This window comes from Rhineura floridana, chromosome 9 (genome assembly GCF_030035675.1).
Source record: "Rhineura floridana isolate rRhiFlo1 chromosome 9, rRhiFlo1.hap2, whole genome shotgun sequence".
NCBI classification, from domain to species: Eukaryota; Metazoa; Chordata; class Lepidosauria; order Squamata; family Rhineuridae; genus Rhineura; species Rhineura floridana.
Window position 1 is genome coordinate 576,350 of NC_084488.1, and position 22,961 is coordinate 599,310.

Sequence of the window (22,961 nt, forward strand, 5' to 3'; positions counted from 1 at the left end):
AGACCGCAGGCCACTTCACCTCAAAAAGGAAATTGCAGAGCTGGAAAAGGTTCAGATAAGGGCAACCAAAATTATCAAGGGGATGGAGCAACTCCTCTATGAGGACTGGTTGCAACTGGGGCTTTTTAGTTTTTTAAAAAGTGAGGAAGTGGAGACATGATAGAGGTGTACAAGATTATCAGTGGTGTGAAGAAAGTGGATGGAATGAACTTTTTCTCTTATAATGCTAGAACTTGGGGCCATCCAATGAAGCTAAACGTTAAGAAGATTCTGGGCAGCCAAATGAAATACTTCTCAGGACAGTGCATAGTTAACAGAATTTGCTCCCACAAGATGTAGTGATGGCCACCAATTTGGATGGCTTTAAAAGAAGATAAGACAAATTCATGGAGCATTCAACTATTATATTTTAATTGTTGAATTTATTTTGTGAGCCACCCAGAGATCTTGCAGTATGGCGTGCCTATATAAATTCAGTTGCTAATACATATATTAGCACAAAAATTGAGGATATTTGGGTTATCACCAGCATTGCTTTTTGAATGGTTGATGTAGTTATTTACATTAATTTAAGTCTTAATATAAGGACAGCTGGTATAGCACAGTGGGGAGGAGAGCCTGGCTGGGAGTCCAGAGTCTGTGAGTTCAAATCCCCGCTCGTGTCTCCTTGGTGTCAAGGGCCAGCTAAAGATCACCCCTCAGTGAGTGGCTCAGGGGTGACGTGCCCTGCCACCTGTGCAGCCGTGGGCAAGCTGCAGAGTCCCAAGGAGCCCAGTTGCCCCCCAGCTGGCAGTTGCGGACAAGGAAGCGGCTGGCTTGTGCAGCTGTGGCAAGCTGAGCAGGTCCTAGCCAGCTGGGACTAGCCTCAGAGGGAGGCAATGGGAAACCCCCTCTGAATACCACTTACCATGAAAACCCTATTCACAGGGTAGCCATAAATCGGGATTGACTTGAAGGCAGTCAATTTTTCAAGTCTTAATATAATTATCACTGTCTGGCTTGTTTTATGTTTGCATTTCATTTCCTTCTGTCCATTCTGCTAGCTCTCTACCTCCCCACACACATACACACACCATGCATTTGATGAAGTGAGCTCTAGTTCACAAAAATGTATACCATAACAAATGTAGTTTAAGATGGTTGCAAGACTTTTAGCTACAACAAACTAACATGGCTAATCCCGTAGAAACGGTCATATGGTGCTCCTAATCTGTGGAGAAGATTTTATAGGTGGCATGTCCATCTGTAGTTTAGTTAGGTATTTTTTTTATGACTGATCCAACACGAGATCTTTCTCTTGTTGTGGAATCTTTTCTTGCTCTTTTGGGCAAAGCATTACAGATCCTGTGATGTTGGATTTCATTGCTTCAGTTGTCTTTGGACCGATACTGCGAAAAGGTCTATATGTAATTGTGATTTACCCATTTTGCTATCTGTACAAACAACATGATTTAAGCTTAAAATTAATTTCATTTCTGTGCAGGGTTATGCGGGCAGCAGAAGAGACAACATCAAACAACGTATTCCCTTTCAAGTTAGTTCACATTAGCAAGAAGCATAGGACCTGGTTTTTTTCTGCCTCCTCTGAAGATGAAAGGAAGGTGAAATAACATTTATTATCTACATAATATATTAAAATGAACCTGACATTTGAAAGTCAATTAAGGTTGCAATTCTAACCATGACAACTCAGAAGTCCTACTGAATTCAATGGAACTTACTCGAGGGTAAATGGAGTTAGGATTGCAGGTGCAGTCATTAGGCCACAGTCAAAATAAAACCATATCTAACATTTTCAAGCTGATCAAGAGCTAATTAATTCCACCTGGGAAAATGTGTGAAATGCTGCCGCCCTCAGCACCATTATCCTACATGGCTGTTGGAAGAAGGCAGCAATGCCTTCTCCAATTGATTGGGAAGAGCAGCTGTTGATTTTGGTTTTACCAGTTGGTTTCACTGGGCTGGGATGCTACTTTGTCTGCTTCTGCTTCCTTTAGTTGCGAAGTGGCTGGGAGAGGGATGGAGAAGTAAGAAGACTGTAGAGGCTTGATGCATTTCTGTGAGTAGGACTGGCTGCTGGTTGTATTATACAATCTTCAGTAAATGTTAACCAGAGATTTAGTTTCTAAGCTTTAAACTGGGTTCCAATCTAAATGCTTTTCTCTTCCCTTCTAGGTGCTGTAAATTTTAATTTGTTGCTGTTGATATTAAAAAATTAGAGAGCGTTGCATCCAGCAAAGTCATAATCTGAGTAGAGCCATTGAAATTCAGTTGCTCTACTCTGGGTATGGCCTAGTTGTATAAAACCCAGAACAGGGATCATCAAGAGCTCATTTCAAATTTTGAGAGAGTGCTTGGGGGCACCAGTCACAAAATGGCTGCTATGTGGGGCGAGGCATAACACAAAATTAGATAGTAATCATGGTGAAGCTTTCCCCATAATTGTATTTCCATACTAGAAAAGGCTATACCTGTTGAATTTTTGCCTGTCCTGCAGCTGTTAAAAGTGTAGTCAGTAGGCCACAGTCAAAATAAAACTGTAGCCTAGGCTGCCATCCTGTACTCACTTGCCTGAAAGTAAGCCCCATTAAGCACAAAGAGAATTACTTCTAAGTAGATCTGTATACTATTGTACTATAATTTTGTACAGTGAAATCTTATACAGTGAATTCTTAAATATGCTTAAGCCTCTTTTCAAAGTTTTCACATTTGCCTTTTGGGGAGAGGGGGATTCTTTAACATTCACCTACACTTACTGTATAGTAGTATTTGCAGAAAATAATTTCTAGGCCCAACCTGATCTCAGGTGAACCCAGCCCAGGAAAGATGCATCCTGAGTGCAGGGTAAACTATGGAGAGCCCAAGGACTCGGGAAAAAGAGAGAAGCAGGGAAAATGCACTGAAAGGGGGGGCAAAACAGCTGCTCCTTAGGACTCCAGAGATTCCTATTGCCTGATTTATTATTTATTTTATTTTATTTATATCCTTCCTCCCAGTAGGAGCCCAGGGTGGCAAACAAAACCACTAAAACACTCTAAAACATCATAAAAACAGCCTTTAAAATATATTAAAACACAATATTTTTAAAAACATATTAAAACAAAACACCTTTAAAAAAAAAGCTTTAAAAACATCTGAAAAAGCAGTTCCAACACAGACTGGGATAAGGTCTCTACAGTAGGGCCCTGCTTATATGGCGGGTTCTGTTCTGGACCCCCACCGTAAAGCGGAAAATGCCATAAAGTGGAACCACATTGACTTTAATGGGGCACGTTGCGTGAAAATGCCGCAAAATGCCGCAAAAGCAGCTTTAAAATGGAAAACAAAAGCCACCGCATTAGCGGAACTCCGGGAAGCGGAGCACTGGGAAGCGGGGCCCTACTGTACTTAAAAGGCTTCTTGAAAGAGGAAGGTCTTCAATAGTCGCTGAAAAGATAACAGAGATGATGCCTGTCTAATATTTAAGGGAAGGGTGTTATTTAACGTCCACATCCTATGGATACCATCCTGATAAGATGGTATCTGCAGGAGACCCTCACCTGCAGACACCTTGACCTAAATCTCCTGATGACTGCTCCTAAGGGCTTCATATAGATGTTAAACAGCATTGGGGGCAATGGACACACACACACACACACACACACACACACTGAGTGAGTGAGTGTGTTCTGGGTAAAGATCCTCATGAAGCTGGGATCTTTGTGTGGGGGATGTCCCTCATTTGGGGTTTTGTTAAATTTTCAGTACCTTTGCAAAACTCGGTATTACCTGAGGCTGCTAATAATTTCCTCTTATTTTGTGCACGGGTGCGGCTGTTTTGGTGTGCACCCTCCCTTGAAGTAAGGAAATGAAATGTAAGATTATAACGATGTGATGCATAATGATGAAGTGTCCAAACGTGGTATTGTTACCCAAAATGCATAGAGCTAAGTGATGTACAGAAGTACAGTGTCCTTGCTCAAAGAGCTTTTAATAATGATGTCATCACACCTTGTCCAGATCAAGTTACCTGTGAAAGAGAACCCAACAGAGAGAGAGGCAATTGAAGACAGCCGTTATTATACACTTGCTCCTAGATCACTTTGAAGTCTTTTACTGTTCTTTTCTCACATGTTCTGAGGAACTAAATGTTCTTTGTGTGTGGGATATCTCTTTTTTAAGTGTGATGTTTTTAATGGATCCATTATATTTTATTAAAATTGGGAGCCGCTTTAGGGACTATGGCTGAAAAGCAAAATAAAAATTATGTAAATGAATAAATTAAAAAACTGCACCTTAAACACTCACTTGAAATTAAGCATTCTTGTTGAATCAAGAGCCCAGTCTGAGCATACTGGATTACCCAAATAACAATTGTGTGAGGTGGGGCCATATGACTTATCTGCATAAATCTTAGATACATTCTTGGAAAAAAATCAAATTATTTAACACGGCTAGTAGCTAAGTTCTATCTTGCAAATATGCCTGTTTCAAGATGCTTGTTGCTTACAAAATCTTACCAAACAATGTATGATTTGTCTTCCAGGACTGGATGGCCTCACTTAGGAGAGAAATAGATCACTACCATGAAAAGAAGGAAGTAATTACTGACTTAAGGTCTGCACCTGCTAGCATAGGCTTCATGTTAGAAGAATGATATGGAACTTGTGCTTCCTGCTGATTGAAACTGGTGAAATCTGAATTATTTGCTTGTATCCAACTAACTTCTACTCAGAGCAGACTCACTGAAACTATTGAATCAAAATCTAGTAATGTCCATTAATTTCAGTGGGTCTACTCTGAGTATGACCAGTATTTGGATACAGCCCATTATGTATAAATAATGGCAACTACAATGCCACTCAACATCAAATGACAGTACACAACACCTTTACAAAAGTTTTACAAATTACCATCTTTATATTGATAGTACAATGATTACTTTATGAGTTGTTACCCAGAAAGCTAGTATGCATAATTAAAAGTCCCCATAGCCTGTCTTTGCCTACTCAGCATGGTTTTCTTTGTCTGCAAATTTTCACTGGCTTCAGCCAGTTCTCAAATGTTGGTACTGTTTGTTGTGACATCCTGGGGGTTCTTAGGTGGGTTCTTGTCCATCTCTGTACTCAGGTATCCCCCAAGGCATTTAACTTGCATCTACATGCCCCACCTTTATCACAAGGATTAAATCCACAATATAATAGCCCAATAGATTGTTAGCTGCCACCCCTGTTGAATATAGAGCAGTAGGACTTAAAGAACCATAAAGTTGTAGTGTTGGAAGGGGCCTATAAGGCCAGCGTGTCCAATCCCCTGTTCAATGCAGGAATCCAACTTAAAGCATACCGGACAGGTGGCTGTCCAGCTGCCTCTTGAATGCCTCCAGTCTTGGAGAACCCGCCACCTCCCTAGGGAATTGGTTCCATTGCTGAACTCCTCTAACAGTTAGGACGTTTTTCTTGAAGTTCAGTCGGAATCTGGCTTCCTGTAACTTGATCCCATTATTCTGTGTCCTGCACTCTGGGATGATCGAGAAAAGATTCTGGCCCTCCTCTTTGTGGCAACCTTTCAAGTACTTGACGAGTGCTATCATATCTTCCCTCAGTCTTCTCCAGGCTAAACATGTCCAGTTCTTTCAGTCTCTCGTCATAGGGCTTTGTTTCCAGTCCACTGATCATCCTTGTTGCCTTCCTCTGAACTTGTTCTGTCTACATCCTTCTTAAAATGCAGTGTCCAGCATCGGGTAAAGAACTCAAGGTGAGGCCTAACCAGTGACAAATTGAGGGGAACTAGTACTTCACGTGATTTTGAAACTACTTCTTCTGTTAACGCAGTCTAAAATAGCATTTGCTGTTTTTGCAGAAACATTGCACTGTTGACTCATCACACCTCCTCCTTTTTTAGAGTTTTGCTGCAGGGGGTAGATTTGTTGAATTGCTTGCTGGTGGAATCAGTACATCCTTCCTTGTGAAAGGAAGCTGCTTATCCATCTACTCCTGGTGCTTTCCCATCTATAAATCCTATCTTATCACATCACGTCCTCTTCTTTAACGGGTGCCTCTGATCAGATAAGTTCAGGAATTTGTATCCTGTCTAGATCAGTATCAATAGATTTATTTGGGGTTTTTCTGAAAGAATACAAATTGCTGTATAAATTTATTCCTTCTATCAAAGGTTGGAGAGAGCCAGTGTGGTGTAGTGGTTAGAGTATTGGACCAAGACCTGGGAGACCAGGGTTCAAATCCCCACACAGCCATGGAGTTCACTGGGTGACCTTGGGCCAGTCACTGCCTCTTAGCCTCAGAGGAAGGCAATGGCAAACCACCTCTGAATGCCGCTTACCATGAAAACCCCATTCATAGGGTCGCCATAAGTTGGGATTGACTTGAAGGCAGTCCATTTCCATTTTTTCATCAAAGGTTGGGCTAATTTATATTACTGTAGGGCTTATGATGCATCTCCACCCCCCCCAACAAATACAGGGGCTATGGACTTTTATTACCTTTGGTGTTCTTAACTGTCCAACTTACTTTTGTACTTGTTGGGCAGAACAATCCTAACAAGGGGCCGGGGTGGGGGGAGGTACAGAGTGGCAGATTTCTGGGCAAGGTTCTAGAGCGCGTGGTCGCTCACCAACTCCAGGCTCTCTTGGATGAAACTGATTATCTGGATCCATTTCAATCCGGCTTTCGGCCGGGGTTTGGTATAGAAACAGCCTTGGTCGCCCTGTATGATGACCTCTGTCGGGAGAAAGACGGAGGGAGTGTAACTCTGTTGGTTCTCCTTGATCTCTCGGCGGCTTTTGATACCATCGACCATGGTATCCTTCTGGGGCAACTCGCGGATTTGGGAGTTGGAGGCACTGCTTGGCAGTGGCTGTGCTCCTATCTTGAGAATCGTCTCCAGAAGGTGATGCTTGGGGAACATTACTCGAGTCCCTTGGTGCTCCAATATGGGGTCCCGCAGGGCTCAGTTCTGTCCCCCATGCTTTTTAATATCTATATGAAGCCGCTGGGTGAGGTCATCAGGAGTTTTGGAGTGCGTTTCCAGCAATATGCTGATGATACGCAGCTCTATTTCTCTTTTTCATCTTCTTCAGGTGAGGCTGTTGCTGTACTGAACCGCTGCCTGGCCGCGATAATGGACTGGATGAGAGCTAACAAACTGAAACTCAATCCTGACAAGACTGAGATGCTGTTGGTTGGGGGGCCCTCTGCCCAGATGGATGATGTCAGACCTACCCTAGATGGGGTTACACTCCCTCTAAAGGAACAGGTCCATAGTTTGGGGATCTTATTAGATCCGCTCCTGTCACTCGAGGCCCAGGTAGCCTCGGTGGCACGAAATGCGTTCTACCAGCTCCGGCTGGACTAGATGGGCCACTGGCCTGATCCAGCAGGGCTCATCTTATGTTCTTAAGCTACATTTGAGCCATACAGAAGAAGGCCCAGGTAGCCTCGGTGGCACGAAATGCGTTCTACCAGCTTCGGCTGGTAGCCCAACTACGACCCTGTCTGGACAGGGAGAACCTAGCCTCAGTTATTCACGCTCTAGTAACCTCTAGATTGGATTACTGTAATGCTCTCTACGTAGGGTTACCTTTGAAAACGATTCGGAAACTTCAGCTAGTGCAGAATGCTGCGGCCAGAGTTCTTTCTGGGATGAAGAAATTCGATCATATAACACCTATTCTGGCCCAACTGCACTGGCTTCCAATATGTTTCCAGGCCAGATTCAAAGTGTTGGTTCTTACCTATAAAGCCCTTAACGGCACTGGACCACAATATCTGCTGGAACGCCTCTCTCGCTGTGTACCTACCCGTTCACTCCGCTCGACTTCCAAGGCCTTTCTCCGGGTCCCAACTCATAGAGAGGCCCGGAGAACAGTAACTAGATCTAGGGCCTTTTCGGTGGCGGCCCCCGAATTATGGAATGCCCTCCCAGATGAGATACGCCTGGCGCCTTCTCTGTCATCTTTTCGGCGCCAGGTAAAAACCCACCTCTTCGCCCAGGCATTTTAAGCTTATTTTAATTTTAATTTTATTTTATTTTTATTTTATTTCTGTTTTAAATATGTTTATAATTGTATGGCGCAATACTCACCTGCTTGTATTTTAAATATTGTGATTTTATCTTGTTGTACACCGCCCTGGGAGCTGTTAGCTATAGGGCGGTTTAGAAATGCAACTAGAAGAAGAAGAAGATCCTTTTCTGTATCTGCCAAAGTAGGAATCGAGCACTTCTGCCTTTTCTTTGTCTTCTGTAATCTTTTTGCCATCCTTGTTGAGTAGCTGAACCACCATTTCTTTTCTCTGTCTTTTACTATGGATGTACCTGAAGAAGGCTTTTTTGTTGCTTTTGCCATCTCTCACTAACCCTCAGCTTATTTTCAGCTTTAGGCTTCCTGACACCATCCCTGCAATTTTGTGCTACCTGTGCTTTTCCTTTGTGGCCTGGCTTTCCTTCCACTTCCTGTATGTGTCCTTTTTTGTTTTCAGGTCATCTCTAAGCTTTTTGTGAAGCCACGTTGGCTTCTTTTGCTGTCTTTCCCTTTTTCCTTGATGGAATTGCTTGCCATTGTGCCTTGAGAATAATTTATTTTAGAAACTCCCACCCATCTTGGGCTCCTTTTCTCATTAGGGTCGCTTGCCATGGAACCTTATCATTGTTCTGAGTTTATTAAGATTGGCTTTCCTGAACTCCATGGTACACATATGGCTACTCTCAGGTTTTGCTTCTGTTAAAATCAAGAATTCAAGTTTAACATGGTCACTTTCTGCCAGAATTCCCGTAACTGCCATTTCATGCACTAAGTTATCTGTGTTGGTTAGAATCAAGTCAAGGATAGCTGATCCTCTAGTTCCTTCCTCCACTTTCTGTAGGAGAAAGTTATCTCCAACACAAGTCAGAAATTTCTTGGAGGGGTTGTGTTTGGCAGAACTTGTCTCCTAACAGATAACAGGGTAATTACTACTGCAGCATGCCTCCTCAAAACATTGGCAGTTTGCTTTTCAAAACTTACATCCTCATCTCCTTGATTTGGTGGCTGGTAGTAGACTCCAACCACCATTTCTTTTATTCTTTGCCCCATTAATTTTAATCCAGATACTCTCAGTGGGGCTACCAAGCTCATCTTCCTGTATTTCTGTGTATGGATATATATATATATTTAACATATAGTGCAATTCCACCTCCCTTTTCTATCCCTTCGTTTTGAACAGAAGGTTTATCCTTCAGTTGCTATATTCCAGTCATGGGAATCATCTCACCAATTTTCAATTATATCTATGAAGTTGTATTTATCTTCCTGTATTAAGAACTGAAGTTTGTCCTGTTTGTTTCCCATATTCTGGGCATTAGTATACAGACAGTGAAGACCATGTGATTTATGGTCTGACTTCCTTCCTACATTTTTATGAAGACTATTATTGGGCCCCACTAGAGCCATTCTCTCAGATCCTCTTACTGTGCATAAGACTTCGCCAATCATTACCTCCAAATTGACGTCTCCCTCCCCCTTAGGATTCAGTTTAAAGCCTTCCTGGTGAAGTTCTCCATGCTGTGGCCATTCTTCCCAGTTCTTGTGAGGTGCAACCCATAACTTGCCAGCAGTCCATCTTCCAGGAAGTGTATCCCTTGGTCCCAGAATCCAAATCTCTCACGTTGGCACCACCTTCGTAGCCAGTCTACTCTTCTTGTAAGTACTGGAAGGATGGATGAAAAAACTATCTGGATCCCGAAGTCCTTGAGTTTCCTTCCCAGAGCTTCAAACTCTGATGTGATTTCTTTGTAGCTCTGCTTGGCAGTATCATTTGTTCCCTCATGGATGAGAAGAAAGTGTCAGTGGGCTGTATGAGTGTTGCCAACCCTTCAGTAATATCTCTAATCCATTCTCCAGGGAGACAGCCTACCAGGCAAGTCCATGGGCCTTCTTGGCGTGCTTGTGTTTCAAACCCATGCAGTAGGGAGTCTCCCACTACTACTACTCTTCTTTTGTTGTGGGGTGGTTTCATTGCCTCTGCTTGACTGAGCTTCAGCCTCTTGCTTACTGTCGCATGGGGTCTCCTGTAATTCTTCCTCTGCAGGCTGTCCTCCAGTATCATCCTCAAGCACCTGAAAGCAGTCCCATAGTTCCACTGATGCAAAGTGTCTTCTAGCTATTCTGCTTCTGTCACCCTTTTCCATGTGTTTGCTCCACTTTGTTGTTCCTCTCCTCAACACACTCATTTTCTGCTTCAACAGGCTTCTGTTCTTCTACCTCCTGTACTTCTCTTTGCTGTTGTTCCAGCGTTCTAAATACTCTTCATCTTCTCTTGTACCCTTGAGTGTGACCACTTGCTGCTCTAGGCCTCTTACGTTTTGTTCCAACAGTGCAACCAGCTTACACTAGTTGCACTTGTACACCATGTTGTTCTCAGGCAAGAAAACAAACATTGCACTCCACTTGCAGGTTACCACCATTGGAGTGTCCTTTCCAGCCATAGTCTCGATTACCTTTTGTTTCCATCTTTTTACTTGTATTGGAATGGTCTGTACGTTGTCCTATCCTCCTTGAAGGTTAACAGGTGTGTCTTACTGGTATATAATGCCCGCTAGAAGATGAATTTTTCTTAGGGACCTCCCCTACCAAACTGCTACCAAACTCCTGTTAGCTTTCCCTGTTTGCCTCTGAGAGCTGGCTCACCTCTTCTCTGCTCAGTTAGGAGTCAGGAAACAGAATGACTTTACAGTAGTTTATTTAAAAGGCCCAAGACAAGGATGTAGGGTGAGGTTTGATACTATAGGTTGTTCAGAATCCCCTTGGATGAAACCACACCAACTGTACTATAACCAAACAGTGATTTGGTATTGTAGTCAAATTAAATAAACCGTAAAAGGATATTTTAAATTCTGAAGTTGCCTAAACTACTAACCTAGGCAGGTAGCTTCTCTTAGATCCTGCAGTGCTAACTGAGCTGGAGTCAAAATCTCTCTCTACCCTCCTGTCACATGAACAGCATTGATTATATGGAGCTTTACCACTAGTTCCAGCTGAAAACTACTAGCACAGGACTTGGCTATTTATTGATCGTTGCCTGTGAAATTGGCACAGTAGCCTAAACTGCATCAGGATGTTGGCAAGCATGAAACAAAGGTCAACCCCAATTGCCAACGAAGGAAGAGGAAGGGAGGAACACTGGGGCCTTGACAAAGTCAAACTTAATAATTGTAGGCATTTTCTGTAATTTCACCCTAAACTTACCAACTGTCTGTAACAGTTATGTCACTGCTCTTCAGTCTTGGGTCTCCAGATTTGTTGGACTACAATTCCTACCATCCCCAGACAGCATGGTCAATGGTCAGGGATGATGGGAGTTGTAGTACATCACCATCTGGGAACCCAAGGTTGAAGACCAATGTGTTATGTAAATTCTTGTTGAAACATCACAACATGTTGAGGTTGTGTGGTTGGCTTTCCAGCTGATAGCATCAAAGTGAATGAACCAAAGCAATGCTGCTATTATGCGATGATCATGGGATTGCAGTATTTGCTCCTGGCACTTACTTGTTTTTGTACAGCTTTTGGACTGTTCCTATAAAGCAGCGTTCTCCAACCTGGTGCCTTCAAATGTTTTGGACCAGCTTCCATTATCACTGACCACTAGCCTTGCATGCTGGGGTTGATGGGAGTTGCAGTCTAAAACATCTAGTGGGTGCCATGTTGGCTACCTGGTAAGGAGATGGAAGATTTTGAAGGGTTGGGGAGAGCTGCTATAAAGTCTGAAACAAGAATGTTGCCTGTTAACCATTTTGTGTTGCTGTTAAATTTTTATCCTGCCTTTCCTCCCGAAAGAGCCCTGGGTGGCAAACGTATCAAAATAATTTAATAAGAAAAAGAAAACCCTTCTAAAAACAGTTAAAAACATCTGATTGGCCACTGTGAGAACAGGATGCTAGACTATATGGGCCCCTGGCCTGATGCAGCAAGCTGCTCTTATGTTCTTAACATTTTACAACACAGTTACAATTAAAAACATTCTTTCATTTGTGACCTTTGGGTTTCCAAGAATAGTCCCCTTCAGCCCTCAAATGCTTGGGTAAACAGGAATGTTTTCAAATTCCTCTCAAAGTCAATAGTGACGGAGATAGACATACCTCACTAGGGAGGGCATTCCACAAATGAGGAGCCACCACTGAAAAGGTCCTGTCATGGGTCACTGCCAACTGGGCAGCCCACTGTGGTGGCATCTCGCCTGTCAATCGTAAGGTCTGGGATGGTTGAAACTGGAGAAGGCGCTCTTTTAGATACTTGGGTCTCAAGGTATTTAGAGCTTTATATGCTAGTACTAACACCTTGAACAGGGTGTGGTAGCTCACTGGAAGCCAATGCAGTGCTTTTAGGACTGATGACACATTGTCTCATCAGGCTACTCCACTTACCAGCCTAGCAGCTGCATTCAGGACTAGTTGCAGCCTCTGGACCATCCTCAAGGGCAGTCCCACATACAAAGCATTACAGTAGTCCAGACAGGAAGACACCAGAGCATGGGCAATTGAGGGGCAACTATCCTGGTCCAGGAACAACCATAGCTGGTGAATCAGTCTTAGCTGGGCATAAGCACTCTTAGCCACAGAAGCCACTTGGAACACTAGTGACAAGTTGGAATCTAGCAGTACTGCTAGACTATGTACCTCTTCCTCCAGGGGGAGTACACCCCTCCCAGAACAGGCCGTGATGTTGAGCCCAGGCCCTCTCATGAGGAGCAGGGAGGGGGAAGGCATGAGTTTCAGGTGCCACAGCAGTTAGAAGGCATGGACGTTCCAGTTGTTGTTGAGGCTAGTCCCAACCTTGAGGAGGAGAGCAAGCTTGCCGCCCTGTCAGTTCCCACATGCTCTGGTAACCTCTAGATTGGATTACTGTAATGCTCTGTACGTAGGGTTACCTTTGAAAACGATTCGGAAACTTCAGCTAGTGCAGAATGCTGCGGCCAGAGTTCTTACTGGGACGAAGAAATTCGACCACATAACACCTATTCTGGCCCAACTGCACTGGCTTCCAATATGTTTCCGGGCCAGATTCAAAGTGTTGGTCCTTACCTATAAAGCCCTTAACGGCACTGGACCGCAATATCTGATGGAACGCCTCTCTCGCTATGTTCCTACCCGTTCACTCCGCTCGACGTCTAACGCCCTTCTCCGGGTCCCAACCCATACAGAGGCCCGGAGAACAGTAACAAGATCTAAGGCCTTTTCGGTGGTGGCCCCCAAATTATGGAATGCCCTCCCAGATGAGATACGCCTGGCGCCTTCCCTGTCATCTTTCCGGCGCCAGGTAAAAACCCACCTCTTCACCCAGGCATTTTAATGTATTTTATGCTTTTAATCTTACTTATTTTATTTCTAGTTTTCTTTTACTTTGTTTATATAATGTTTTATATTGTTTGCGCAATACACACTTGCTGTATTTTAAATATTGTGGTTTTATCATGTTGTACACCGCCCTGGGAGCTGCTAGCTATAGGGCGGTTTAGAAATGCAACTAAATAAATAAAATAAATAGCCCTGCCCTCTGAGGAGACCCCCATCCAGCTCATCACTGTGTCCAGACACCTGTCCAATACCTTCATAGCCTCTTCTGATTCAGATGGAATAGACAGATAGAGCTGTGTGTCACTAGCATATTGATGACACTGTGCTCCAAATCCCCAGATGACAGCTTCCAAACGTTTCATATACGTGTTAAATAACATAGGAGACACAATGGACCCACAGCCCAAAAGACATGGAGTTGAGCAACAATCTACTACTACCATCTGGTAGCTTCCCTGCAGGTAGGAGTGGAACCATTGCAATACCTCCATCTCCCATCTTCTTCGGTTTCTCCAGAAGGCCACCAGGGTCAATGGTGTCAAAAACCACTGAGCGGTCAAGGAGAACCAACAGGGTCACATTGCCCTGTCCCTCTTCTGATAAAGGTCATCAGTCAGGGCTGTCGAATCTGTTTTGGTGCCAAAACCAGGCCGAAAACCAGACTGGAATGGATCTAGATAATCTCTCGATCATCTTGCCCAGGAAGAAATATTAGAAACTGGACAGTAGTTTTCTAAAACTTCTGGATCCAGGGAGGACTTCCTTAAGAGGAGTCACACCACTGTCTCTTTCAAGGCAGTGGGCATAAATCCCTCCCATAGTGAGTGACTGACTACTCCCTGGACCCATCCAGTCAATCCCCTCCTATTAGATTTTACCAATCATGATAGGCAGGGGACAAGAGGGCATGTAGTCAGCCTCACTGCCATAAGCATCCTATCCACATCCTCGGGCTGCAGCAACTGAAACTAATTGCAGTATCATAAGATGTAAATAGTTTACAGCTGTTTTGTATTTCTGTCATCAATGTGTTCTCATTTTACTCTTCCTAGAAGTTCATTGTGCAAGTGCTATCACTAAAACCTCTTTTTCTGATTCTAGTGACTCTAGTTCAGATGTTGATAGTTTCTATGGTTCAGTAGAACAACCCATTAATATACACTACTCTCGACATTCAATGGAAAATTCAGGTGAGACCATAATTTTGAAATTGTCATCAGTAAACGTGATGTACCTGGTAGGTGTTAATCTGTATAGGGTTGGGGAATGTCTTTCAGCCAGCAAACCATATCCTGGGTTCCCCCACTGGGCCACTTTGACAGGTGGGTGGGATTGCCTACTTACAGTCACCTGACATCACCATGAGATCAAGCCATGATGGAAAGGAAGATCCAAGCAGGGCTTGAAGTCGCCACCAGTCAGTTGACAGGCACTGACTTGAAGTCCATTGGGTCACTCAAACTACTTCTCTCTGCAGCAATGTAAAACAGCATCACAGCATTCACCATTAGCATTTAGAAGTGCTTCTTGGCATTGCTTTTGGAGGCTCAAGTGGAGGTAGTGATGAGTAAGAGTGCTTTTGACCAACTTTGGCAAAGCCAGCTGTGACATTTCCTTGTACAGTCAGATCTCAACATGGGCATTCATGGAGCTAGACTTCAACTCTATATGGTGCTGCTGCCCTTAAAAAATGTTTAGGAAGAACAAAAAACACAACAACTAGAGAGCATCCAAAATGAATCCCTAAACGAAAAAGAACTTATCAGCCAATTATTGTTAACGTGTTGAAGAAGTTTGGACTTTTGGCAGCAGTCCTACTCCACAGGGGTAGGGGGCTGATTCAGATGGTCCACTCCTGGAGACTAATGGAACCTGGTAAATTCCTCAGTGGTCTGGAGGATTTCCCAGTGGATAGAGCCGGTGATCCTGTCGAGGACTTGGTCTTGTAATCGGATGGGGAAATGAGGGCTGTCAACATGATTGCTCCCAAGGGTCCTCTCCAGTGCTTCAGGACTCACACTACTACATCTTGGTTTACTAAGGAGTTGTGGGCAATGAGAGACAGCTCGAGGAAAGATGGGGGGGAAACTCACTCTAAAACTGACCGAGCACTTATTAGGTTACACAATTCTGCCTACCAAGTGGCGGTGAAGGAAGCAAAGAAGAATTACTTTGCTGCCACAAGTTACCCAGCACCACCTTCTGGGACTGGACCTCCAGGAACATCCAGTGTATCCTCTTAGGCCTAATCCAACCACATGCTCCAGGGTGTCTTGAGTCATGCCACTCTTTTTGCATGGCAGGTCTTTAGTGTTTTTGTTTGCTGCACTGGGTTCCTTTTGGGAGGAGGGGTGGGAAATAATTATTGTTGTTGTTGTTGGAAGATTCAGAATAGGCAAATAAAAGCCTTCACACAGCACATAGTTAAACTATGGAATTTGCTTCTACAAGAGGTAGTGATGGCCACCAACTAGGATGACTTTAAAAGAAGATTAGGCAAATTCATGGAGGATTAGGCTATCAGTGGCCCAGTAGCCACATTAGCTATGTTCTGCCTCCACTGTCCGAGGCAGTATGCCTCTGAATATCCATGGCTGGGTATTAAAAGTGGGGAAGGTGCTGTTGCTCTCACAGATGCAGCTTGTGGAATTCTAGAGAATCTGGTTGACTGCTATGAGAACAACATGCTGGACCACATTGGCCATTGGCTTGATCTAGCAGGCTGCTCTTATGTTCTTATGTCATTTGGTTACCTTTTAAAGGGGCAGTGAAGCTTTGGCCCTCCTTACCCCTTGCCCCACCAAGCTTCAAAAGTCTTGTATGGGGATGTGAGCAGGATGCCACTGGTTTTTTGTCACTTCTTGCTCAACCACGTTTTCTTCTGACTTTGCCAACTAGGCCATGAAGATGCTGGTTAATCTTCTGCTGCAGAACCCATGACATGTGATCTAAGCAAGCTAGCTGTAGCAATTAATGCATTACATTAATTTTCAGATTATGATCAGGATGAATATGATGAATATGTACATCCAGATAACTCGGACTGTGTAAAGTGTGAAGGTATGTGAAACTGGGAAGTTGCATCTCCATTTATTTATTTATTTATTTATTTATTTATTTATTTATTTATTTATTTATTTATTTATTTATTTATTTATTTATTTTATTACATTTATATACTGCCCAATAGCAGAAGCTCTCTGAGCAGTTTACAGCAATTAAAAACATTAAAAACAAATACAAATTTTAAAACACAAAAACAATTTAAAAACACAATTTAATTTTTTTAAAAAACAATTTAAAAACACATGCTAAAAATGCCTGGGAGAGGAGGAAAGTCTTGACCTGGTGCTGAAAAGATAACAGTGTAGCACCTCGTCAAAGAGATCATTCCATACTTTGGGGGCCAACACTGAGAAGGCCCTCTCCCTTGTTGCCAGACTCCCAGCTTCCCTTGGAGGCGGCACCCAGAGGAGGGCCTTTGATGCTGAGCATAGTGTACAGGTGGGTTCATGTCGGGAGAGGCGTTCCATCAGGTATTGTGGTCCTAAGCCGTGTAAGGCTTTATAGATTAAAACCAGCACTTTGAATCAAGCTTGGAAGCATACAGGCAACCAATGCAAGTGGGCCAGAATCTGTTTTATATGTTCGAACCGTCTGGCCCTGTTACCAATCTGGCCGTTGCAGTTTGCACAAGCTGCAGTTTCCGAACTGTCTTCAAAGGCAGCCCCACATAGAGCACATTGCAGTAATCTAACTTGGAGGTTACCAGAGCATGGACAACTGAAGCCAAGTTATCACTGTCCAGATAGGGACATAGTTGGGCCACCAACCGAAGTTGGTAGAACGCACTCCGTGCCACCGAGGTTACCTGAGCCTCAAGTGACAGAGATGGTTCTAGGAGAACCCCCAAGCTATGAACCTGCTCCTTCAGGGGGAGTGCAACCCCATCCAGGACAGGTTGGACATCCACCATCTGGTCAGAAGAACCGCCCACTAGCAGCATCTCAGTCTTGTCTGGATTGAGCCTCAGTTTATTAGCCCTCATCCAGTCCATTGTCGCAGCCTGGCACTGGTTCAGCAGATTCAATCAATCAATCTTTATTGATACAGTCATAGACCAAAAACATTTATAAATAAAACTACACACATTTATAACAAAAGGTTACAAAGATGCAGTCATGTTAAAACAATAAAACAATAGAACAACAAGAGAAACAGTTACAATAAGGTAGCGGAAGCTTCTGAAGGGATAGATGCCCTCCGTATTGATTGGGCCGCGAAAATATATTTAGCGACTGGCAAGATAGTATCCTTATTAGCCGCTGACAAAAGATGGAAAAGTAAACAGTCAAGCGGTTTGTAGGGGTATTTATTTATGATGGGGGTTATGAATTTGGAGCGAATATCATCATATAGGGCGCACTCAAAGATGACATGAGAGAGAGTTTCTATGGCGCTGACACCGCAAAGGCATAATCGGTTTGCATACGGGATACGTTTAAATCTCCCTTCAAGTAAGGCAGAGGTAAGACAGTTAAATCTAGCCTTTGTAAAGGCTAGACGATATTTGGGGATCATGAGAGTTTCCAGATAAGTGGCACTGAGCATAGGCGCAAAGCTCAGACCAAAGTGAATAGGAGAACAGGTCGAGGTGGCTGCGGTAATGGAACGTTGGAAGTCCATATCTCTGATACGAGTCCAGATAGAAAGTTTAACTGTCTCTGGAGCGTGGGACATCAGATGTTCAATTGAGAGGCCAATACTTGCAAGGTAGTTTGTGAATATTTGGGCCCATTTCGAGGTGAAAGAGTCTTCCCAGAGTAAAGGGAGATAGCCAGTAGATTTTTCATAGGACATTTTAAGCCAGAAATTTAGGGCAGCCATCCACGCTTGGGACTCAAGTGAGACTAGGCCGGATTCTAACCTAAGGACCGCCGCTGGAACGCACCTGGGAACACCAAAAATTTGTCTGAGAAATAAAGAAAGAACTGCCTCCACAGAAGAGTTGAAGGCGCCAATCCATAAGGGTACCCCGTAGAGAAGTTGAGAAATAGTTTTGGATCTAAAAACCTTTAGGGCTGCCGGAGTGTATTGTCCTCCTTTAGTGAAGAAGAACCTTCGGATGCCACTGGCTGAGTTGCGAGCAGTAGAAATAGCCCCTCAGATATGGGGAGTCCAGGACAGAGAGGAGTGAAATAGTATACCAAGGTATTTGAAGTGGGAAACCTGTTCTATTTAATGGGAATTGATTGTCCATTCGTGAACAGGAGAGTGCTTGGCAGAAGCTAAGATCTTAGTTTCGGAAAAGTTTATAGATAGTTTGTTATCATGACAGAAACTCATAAAAGCTTTTGTTAGGCGTTCGAGGCCTACTTTAGAAACAGAAAGGAGGACAGCGTCGTCTGCATACAATAACAGAGGACAATGCAGGTTCGCTAACTTAGGGGGGTGGAAGTCTGGGGATTGACAATAAAGGGACAGATCATTCATGAAAAAATTAAATAGAAGTGGGGCTAGTATGCAGCCTTGTCTGACTTTTGTTGTAGTAATGGGGTTTGTGAGATGTCCTTCACGACTACATCTAACATGAAAGGATGTGTGGTGGTGCAGACAGCTAATTAAGAAGAGGAGTCTCTTGTCAATCGTAGATTTTGCGAATTTCGCCCATAGTATCTCCCTAGGGATGGAATCAAAAGCCGATTTCAAGTCGACAAAGGCAACAAACAGGCCGTTACCCCAGCGGTTCTTGTATTTTTCAGCTAAGCGATTTAAAATCACACAGTGCTCTATCCCAGACCTACCTTTCCGGAAAGCTGCCTGCTCCCTCCCAAGGATATTATCCTCCTCCAACCAAGATGAGAGTCTCTCTTTTAAGTAGCAGGCATATAGTTTGCCAATAATGGAGAGGAGGCTAATTGGGCGGTAATTTGCTGGGTCCTCATTGTTCCCTTTTTTAAATATAGGGATAACTATGGATTCGAGCCAAGACTCAGGAAAGCATCCAGAGTTATTGATCAAAGTAAAGAAATTTGCTAGAAGAGGGGCCCACCAAGCTTGGTGCGCTTTCAACATTTCAGAGAGTATATTATCAGGTCCTGGAGCTTTGCCAGATTTCAAGCTAGCAATCAAATCAATAATTTCTTTTTGGGTTACAGGTGGCCAAGTGGGAAGATTTGTTAAATTATCAATAAAGGAAATGGCATGTACAGTCTCGTTGCTTGCAGAGAAATATTTCTCCCAGAGGTATGGGGAAATGTGGCAAGGGGCCGAATTTAGTGGTCTCATAGAACCAGAGACCAGCTCCCAGAAACACTTCGAATTATTTGATCTGGAAGCTTGAATTAAGGCTTCCCAATCTTCGTGCATCACTTGCCTTTTTTTGGTGACTATCATATGCTTGTAGTATTTTTTGATAATAAAATACTCAGGGGGGAGGGTGGTTAAATTTTGGTGTAGATATTGATGGTATAACCATCTCAGCTGTTTCTTAGCATCAAGACAGTCCTTATCAAACCATCTGGGAAAACCAGTGGTAGGAGGAGCCCTGAAGGAAGAAGATGACGGGATAATAGAGGCTTTAAGGTTTGTAGTTAAGGAATTGTACGCTATTGACGCTAAATATGGATCAGTAGCATGCATGATCTCCTTCTGTAAGGACAGGGCAGAGGGGGAAGTGAGAAATAAGGCCACATTAGAGGCTACTGTGGGAGTCCAAAAGGTCCTTTTATGGGTGGGGTGGATTGAATTTACCATTGGTTTATGGGTAAGGAGCAAGCGACCGTGTTCTGGTAGATAAAAGGAAAAGGTAAGGGGAAGGTGATCGCTATCCTGTCTGTAGCCGACAGAAAAGTTTAAAATAAACTTGAACAGGGAATGCGAGATTAAGGCATAATCGATGACACTGCACCCGAGGCCAGAAATGTAGGTAAATTCTGCACATGAATCTATCTGATTATGACCATTCAACATTATTAGGCTGTGGCTAGCAAGGAATCGATATAAACATATTCCACCATAATTTATCTTGAGGTCCTTGGAAGGCCTAGCATAGCCTGGGAAGTATGGGGCGGTGTCCTCGCCCCCCCCCCAGAGGTTTGAAGCAAATAGCACATCATTGTGGGGGCCAGACCTGGCGTTGAAATCACCCATAACAATGAGGAGCGCTTTGGGGAATTTAGCCTCGAGTGATGTTAAATAATTGGCAAGAACGTCCCAGTCACGGTCAATTTGTGCCCTAGAGGCATGAGGGGGAATATAAACATTTACTAACAGAAGAGAAAATGTACTAAAAGATAATAAAGCAGCCTGTGCAATGTTTTTACAAGGGATTAAATTTATAGAGCGAGCTGTTACAGAAGTAGAAATGAGTATGGCTAGGCCTCCTTTGGGTCTGCCTTTGGAACTGGGTTGGGAGTAGGTCGCTGGTAAACATGAACAAGAGAAACCATCCACTATTAATTTGAGGGTACACCACATCTCCTGTAAGAAAATTAAGTCAAATTTGTTCAGAAAAGTAATAAAGTCAGGATTTTTTTGTTTGGCATTCCACCCTGCAATGTTCCAGGAGAGAAGGTGGAATGTACAATTAGATGAGAGAACAGAAACCTGGCATGCACTAGTAATTGAATTCGTAGGATTAGAAATTTCCTTTGCTGTATAGGATTTGCAAAGTGAGTGCTGTGATGTCCTGAAATGAGGGTTTACCATTTTTTCAGGAGATTCACAAGTTAGAATCGAGTTTTTAGAATTTAATAAGGGTTGTCAAGTCAGTTCAGGAACCTCATGTGCTATCACATCACATATTGTGCTGGGTCTACAAACATTTGAGTAACAATGTGGCAGTACCTTTAAGGGAACTTTCAAAGGAGAAACTTGAATGCTGGATGGTGAGTTCAGTTCGTAGTCCTCCAAGTATCTGGAGCATGTCCTTTTTGCCCTTAGATTGTTTAACAGGTTCTGCATTTTGTTTATGACCTCGCTTTGTTCACTCTCAGTGAATGTATGGAAACTGTTTAGTAGTTCCTCCTCTCCCTCACAAGCAAAGTCAAACGAAAGGTCTTGATTCTCCTTACTATTTACCCGAGAGGAAGGTGACGGTATCGGAACGAAAATGGGAGCTGGTAGTGGGGAGGAGCTTACTTCATCCAAAATAATAAGATCAGAGTTTATGGAGTTAAGTGTTTCAAAGTTTAATGTTTCTTGTGCTGGGGGAGTCGAAGGGGATAAATTCTTTTTCAGCATAGTTGATCCTGATGATAGTGAAGAGCAGTTCATATTTAATGTGCTTTTAAAAGGAAGCTGTTCCAGGAATGGATCCAAGTTTCCAGAGTTTAATATATTTTTGCTGCTGTTCGAGGAAGACTTCCTCCTCTCTTGTGGAGAGATAAGGTTTGTTGTTGGAGTTCTCTTTGTGAGCAAGGGAATTGGATTAGCCAGGTTTGTGAAATGTCTCTGGACGGATATTCCATGGTAGCTGAGAAGGGATTTGTTTGCAATTATCCGTGCTGTTGTCTCAGACGATTTAAAGGTAAGTAAAACAGACGTTTTTGTTGAGGGGTTGTAAAGGAATTCCACATATGAGATATCGTCAGGCCGTAAATCCATTACACCTAACGACTGGAGGGCGTAACACACTCTTTGCTTCCTGATGTTTACTTTTTCTTTGATGTTGAGAAGAGGAAGATTCAATAGTGCAAGTTTGTTTGAATTATATTTGAGAAGCCAATTCCCATTTGTATTCTCTCGTCGTTGAAATCTTGCTGTTGGTAGAGCCTTTTCCGCTATAGGTCCTCGGGTTGGGGTGAGTAAGCAGCTCTGGCAGATTTGAACTTTTTTTACTTTCTGGTAAGGCTTTGCAATAGGATCTAGGGGGTGTTCTCGCTATAGATGAAGCAGATAAATTCTTTATTTGCGAAACTGTTTGCTGTTGAGCTTTAAGTACTTTAAAAAGTTTCTGAAAGTTCATCTTCTTACTCCTTGACGGTTTGTAATTTTTTATGTTTTTGGATTTTTTCCCTTTAGGTGCAATACGAGGTTTCTTTATGTTTGCACTCTTCAGTGTTGTTGTTGTTTTGTGGGGGGGTAGAGTGTAGTTTAAACTCAAGTATAGTTTGGATAGTTCTTCCATAAATAATTTTAATAGGTTATTTGTTTCTTCCAAGAAGGTTTTGATGTTTTCAGTCTCTTTGGCCACGATGGCTAATTGTAACTGCACGCATTTTTGGCCAGTTAGAAGTAGTTTTTGGCCAATTTGTGCCAGTTCCGTGGTTTTGATAACTTCAGTAGAGCAGGCAGAAGATGGCTGTGATTGAGTAAAAATGGGAGTCTGGCTGTCGATGTCTGTAGCATGCACAATAGACAGAATGTCTGAGGGGGAATGTAAGTCACTGTCCTTGTACAGAGAGGAAGATGGCGTCTCCTTGCTTTCAGGTGCCTGCAGCAGAGGGTTGATCAGACTAGGTGTATGCGTCTGTCCAAAAAGGGGATCTGTGGATGTTCCATACACCAGGCTTTGTATAATTGCTGGGTCATCCATTACCTGGAATTCCTCACTCAAGCAGGTGCAGAGTTGTTCTGTTTCGATTTGGGAAGGAGTTTTCTCAATGGATCGTGACACATTTCTCTTTGTC

At 43.2% G+C, this 22,961-nt stretch overlaps 1 protein-coding gene across 5 annotated transcripts in view; it reads left to right on the forward strand.

Annotated features, from left to right (window-relative positions):
• Nucleotides 1–22,961, forward strand: part of SH3BP2 (SH3 domain binding protein 2) — a 65,495-nt gene that overhangs the window by 18,707 nt on the left and 23,827 nt on the right. For all 5 annotated transcript variants that reach the window (XR_009757766.1, XM_061583255.1, XM_061583253.1 and 2 more), the window contains 4 exons: nucleotides 1,484–1,601; nucleotides 4,526–4,596; nucleotides 14,431–14,519; nucleotides 16,324–16,389. Coding sequence is in view for 4 of the 5 variants with exons in the window: in XM_061583255.1 (XP_061439239.1) it covers nucleotides 1,484–1,601; nucleotides 4,526–4,596; nucleotides 14,431–14,519; nucleotides 16,324–16,389 (344 nt within the window). In the remaining variant the exon portion in view is untranslated. The remainder of the gene's footprint in view (nucleotides 1–1,483; nucleotides 1,602–4,525; nucleotides 4,597–14,430; nucleotides 14,520–16,323; nucleotides 16,390–22,961) is intronic.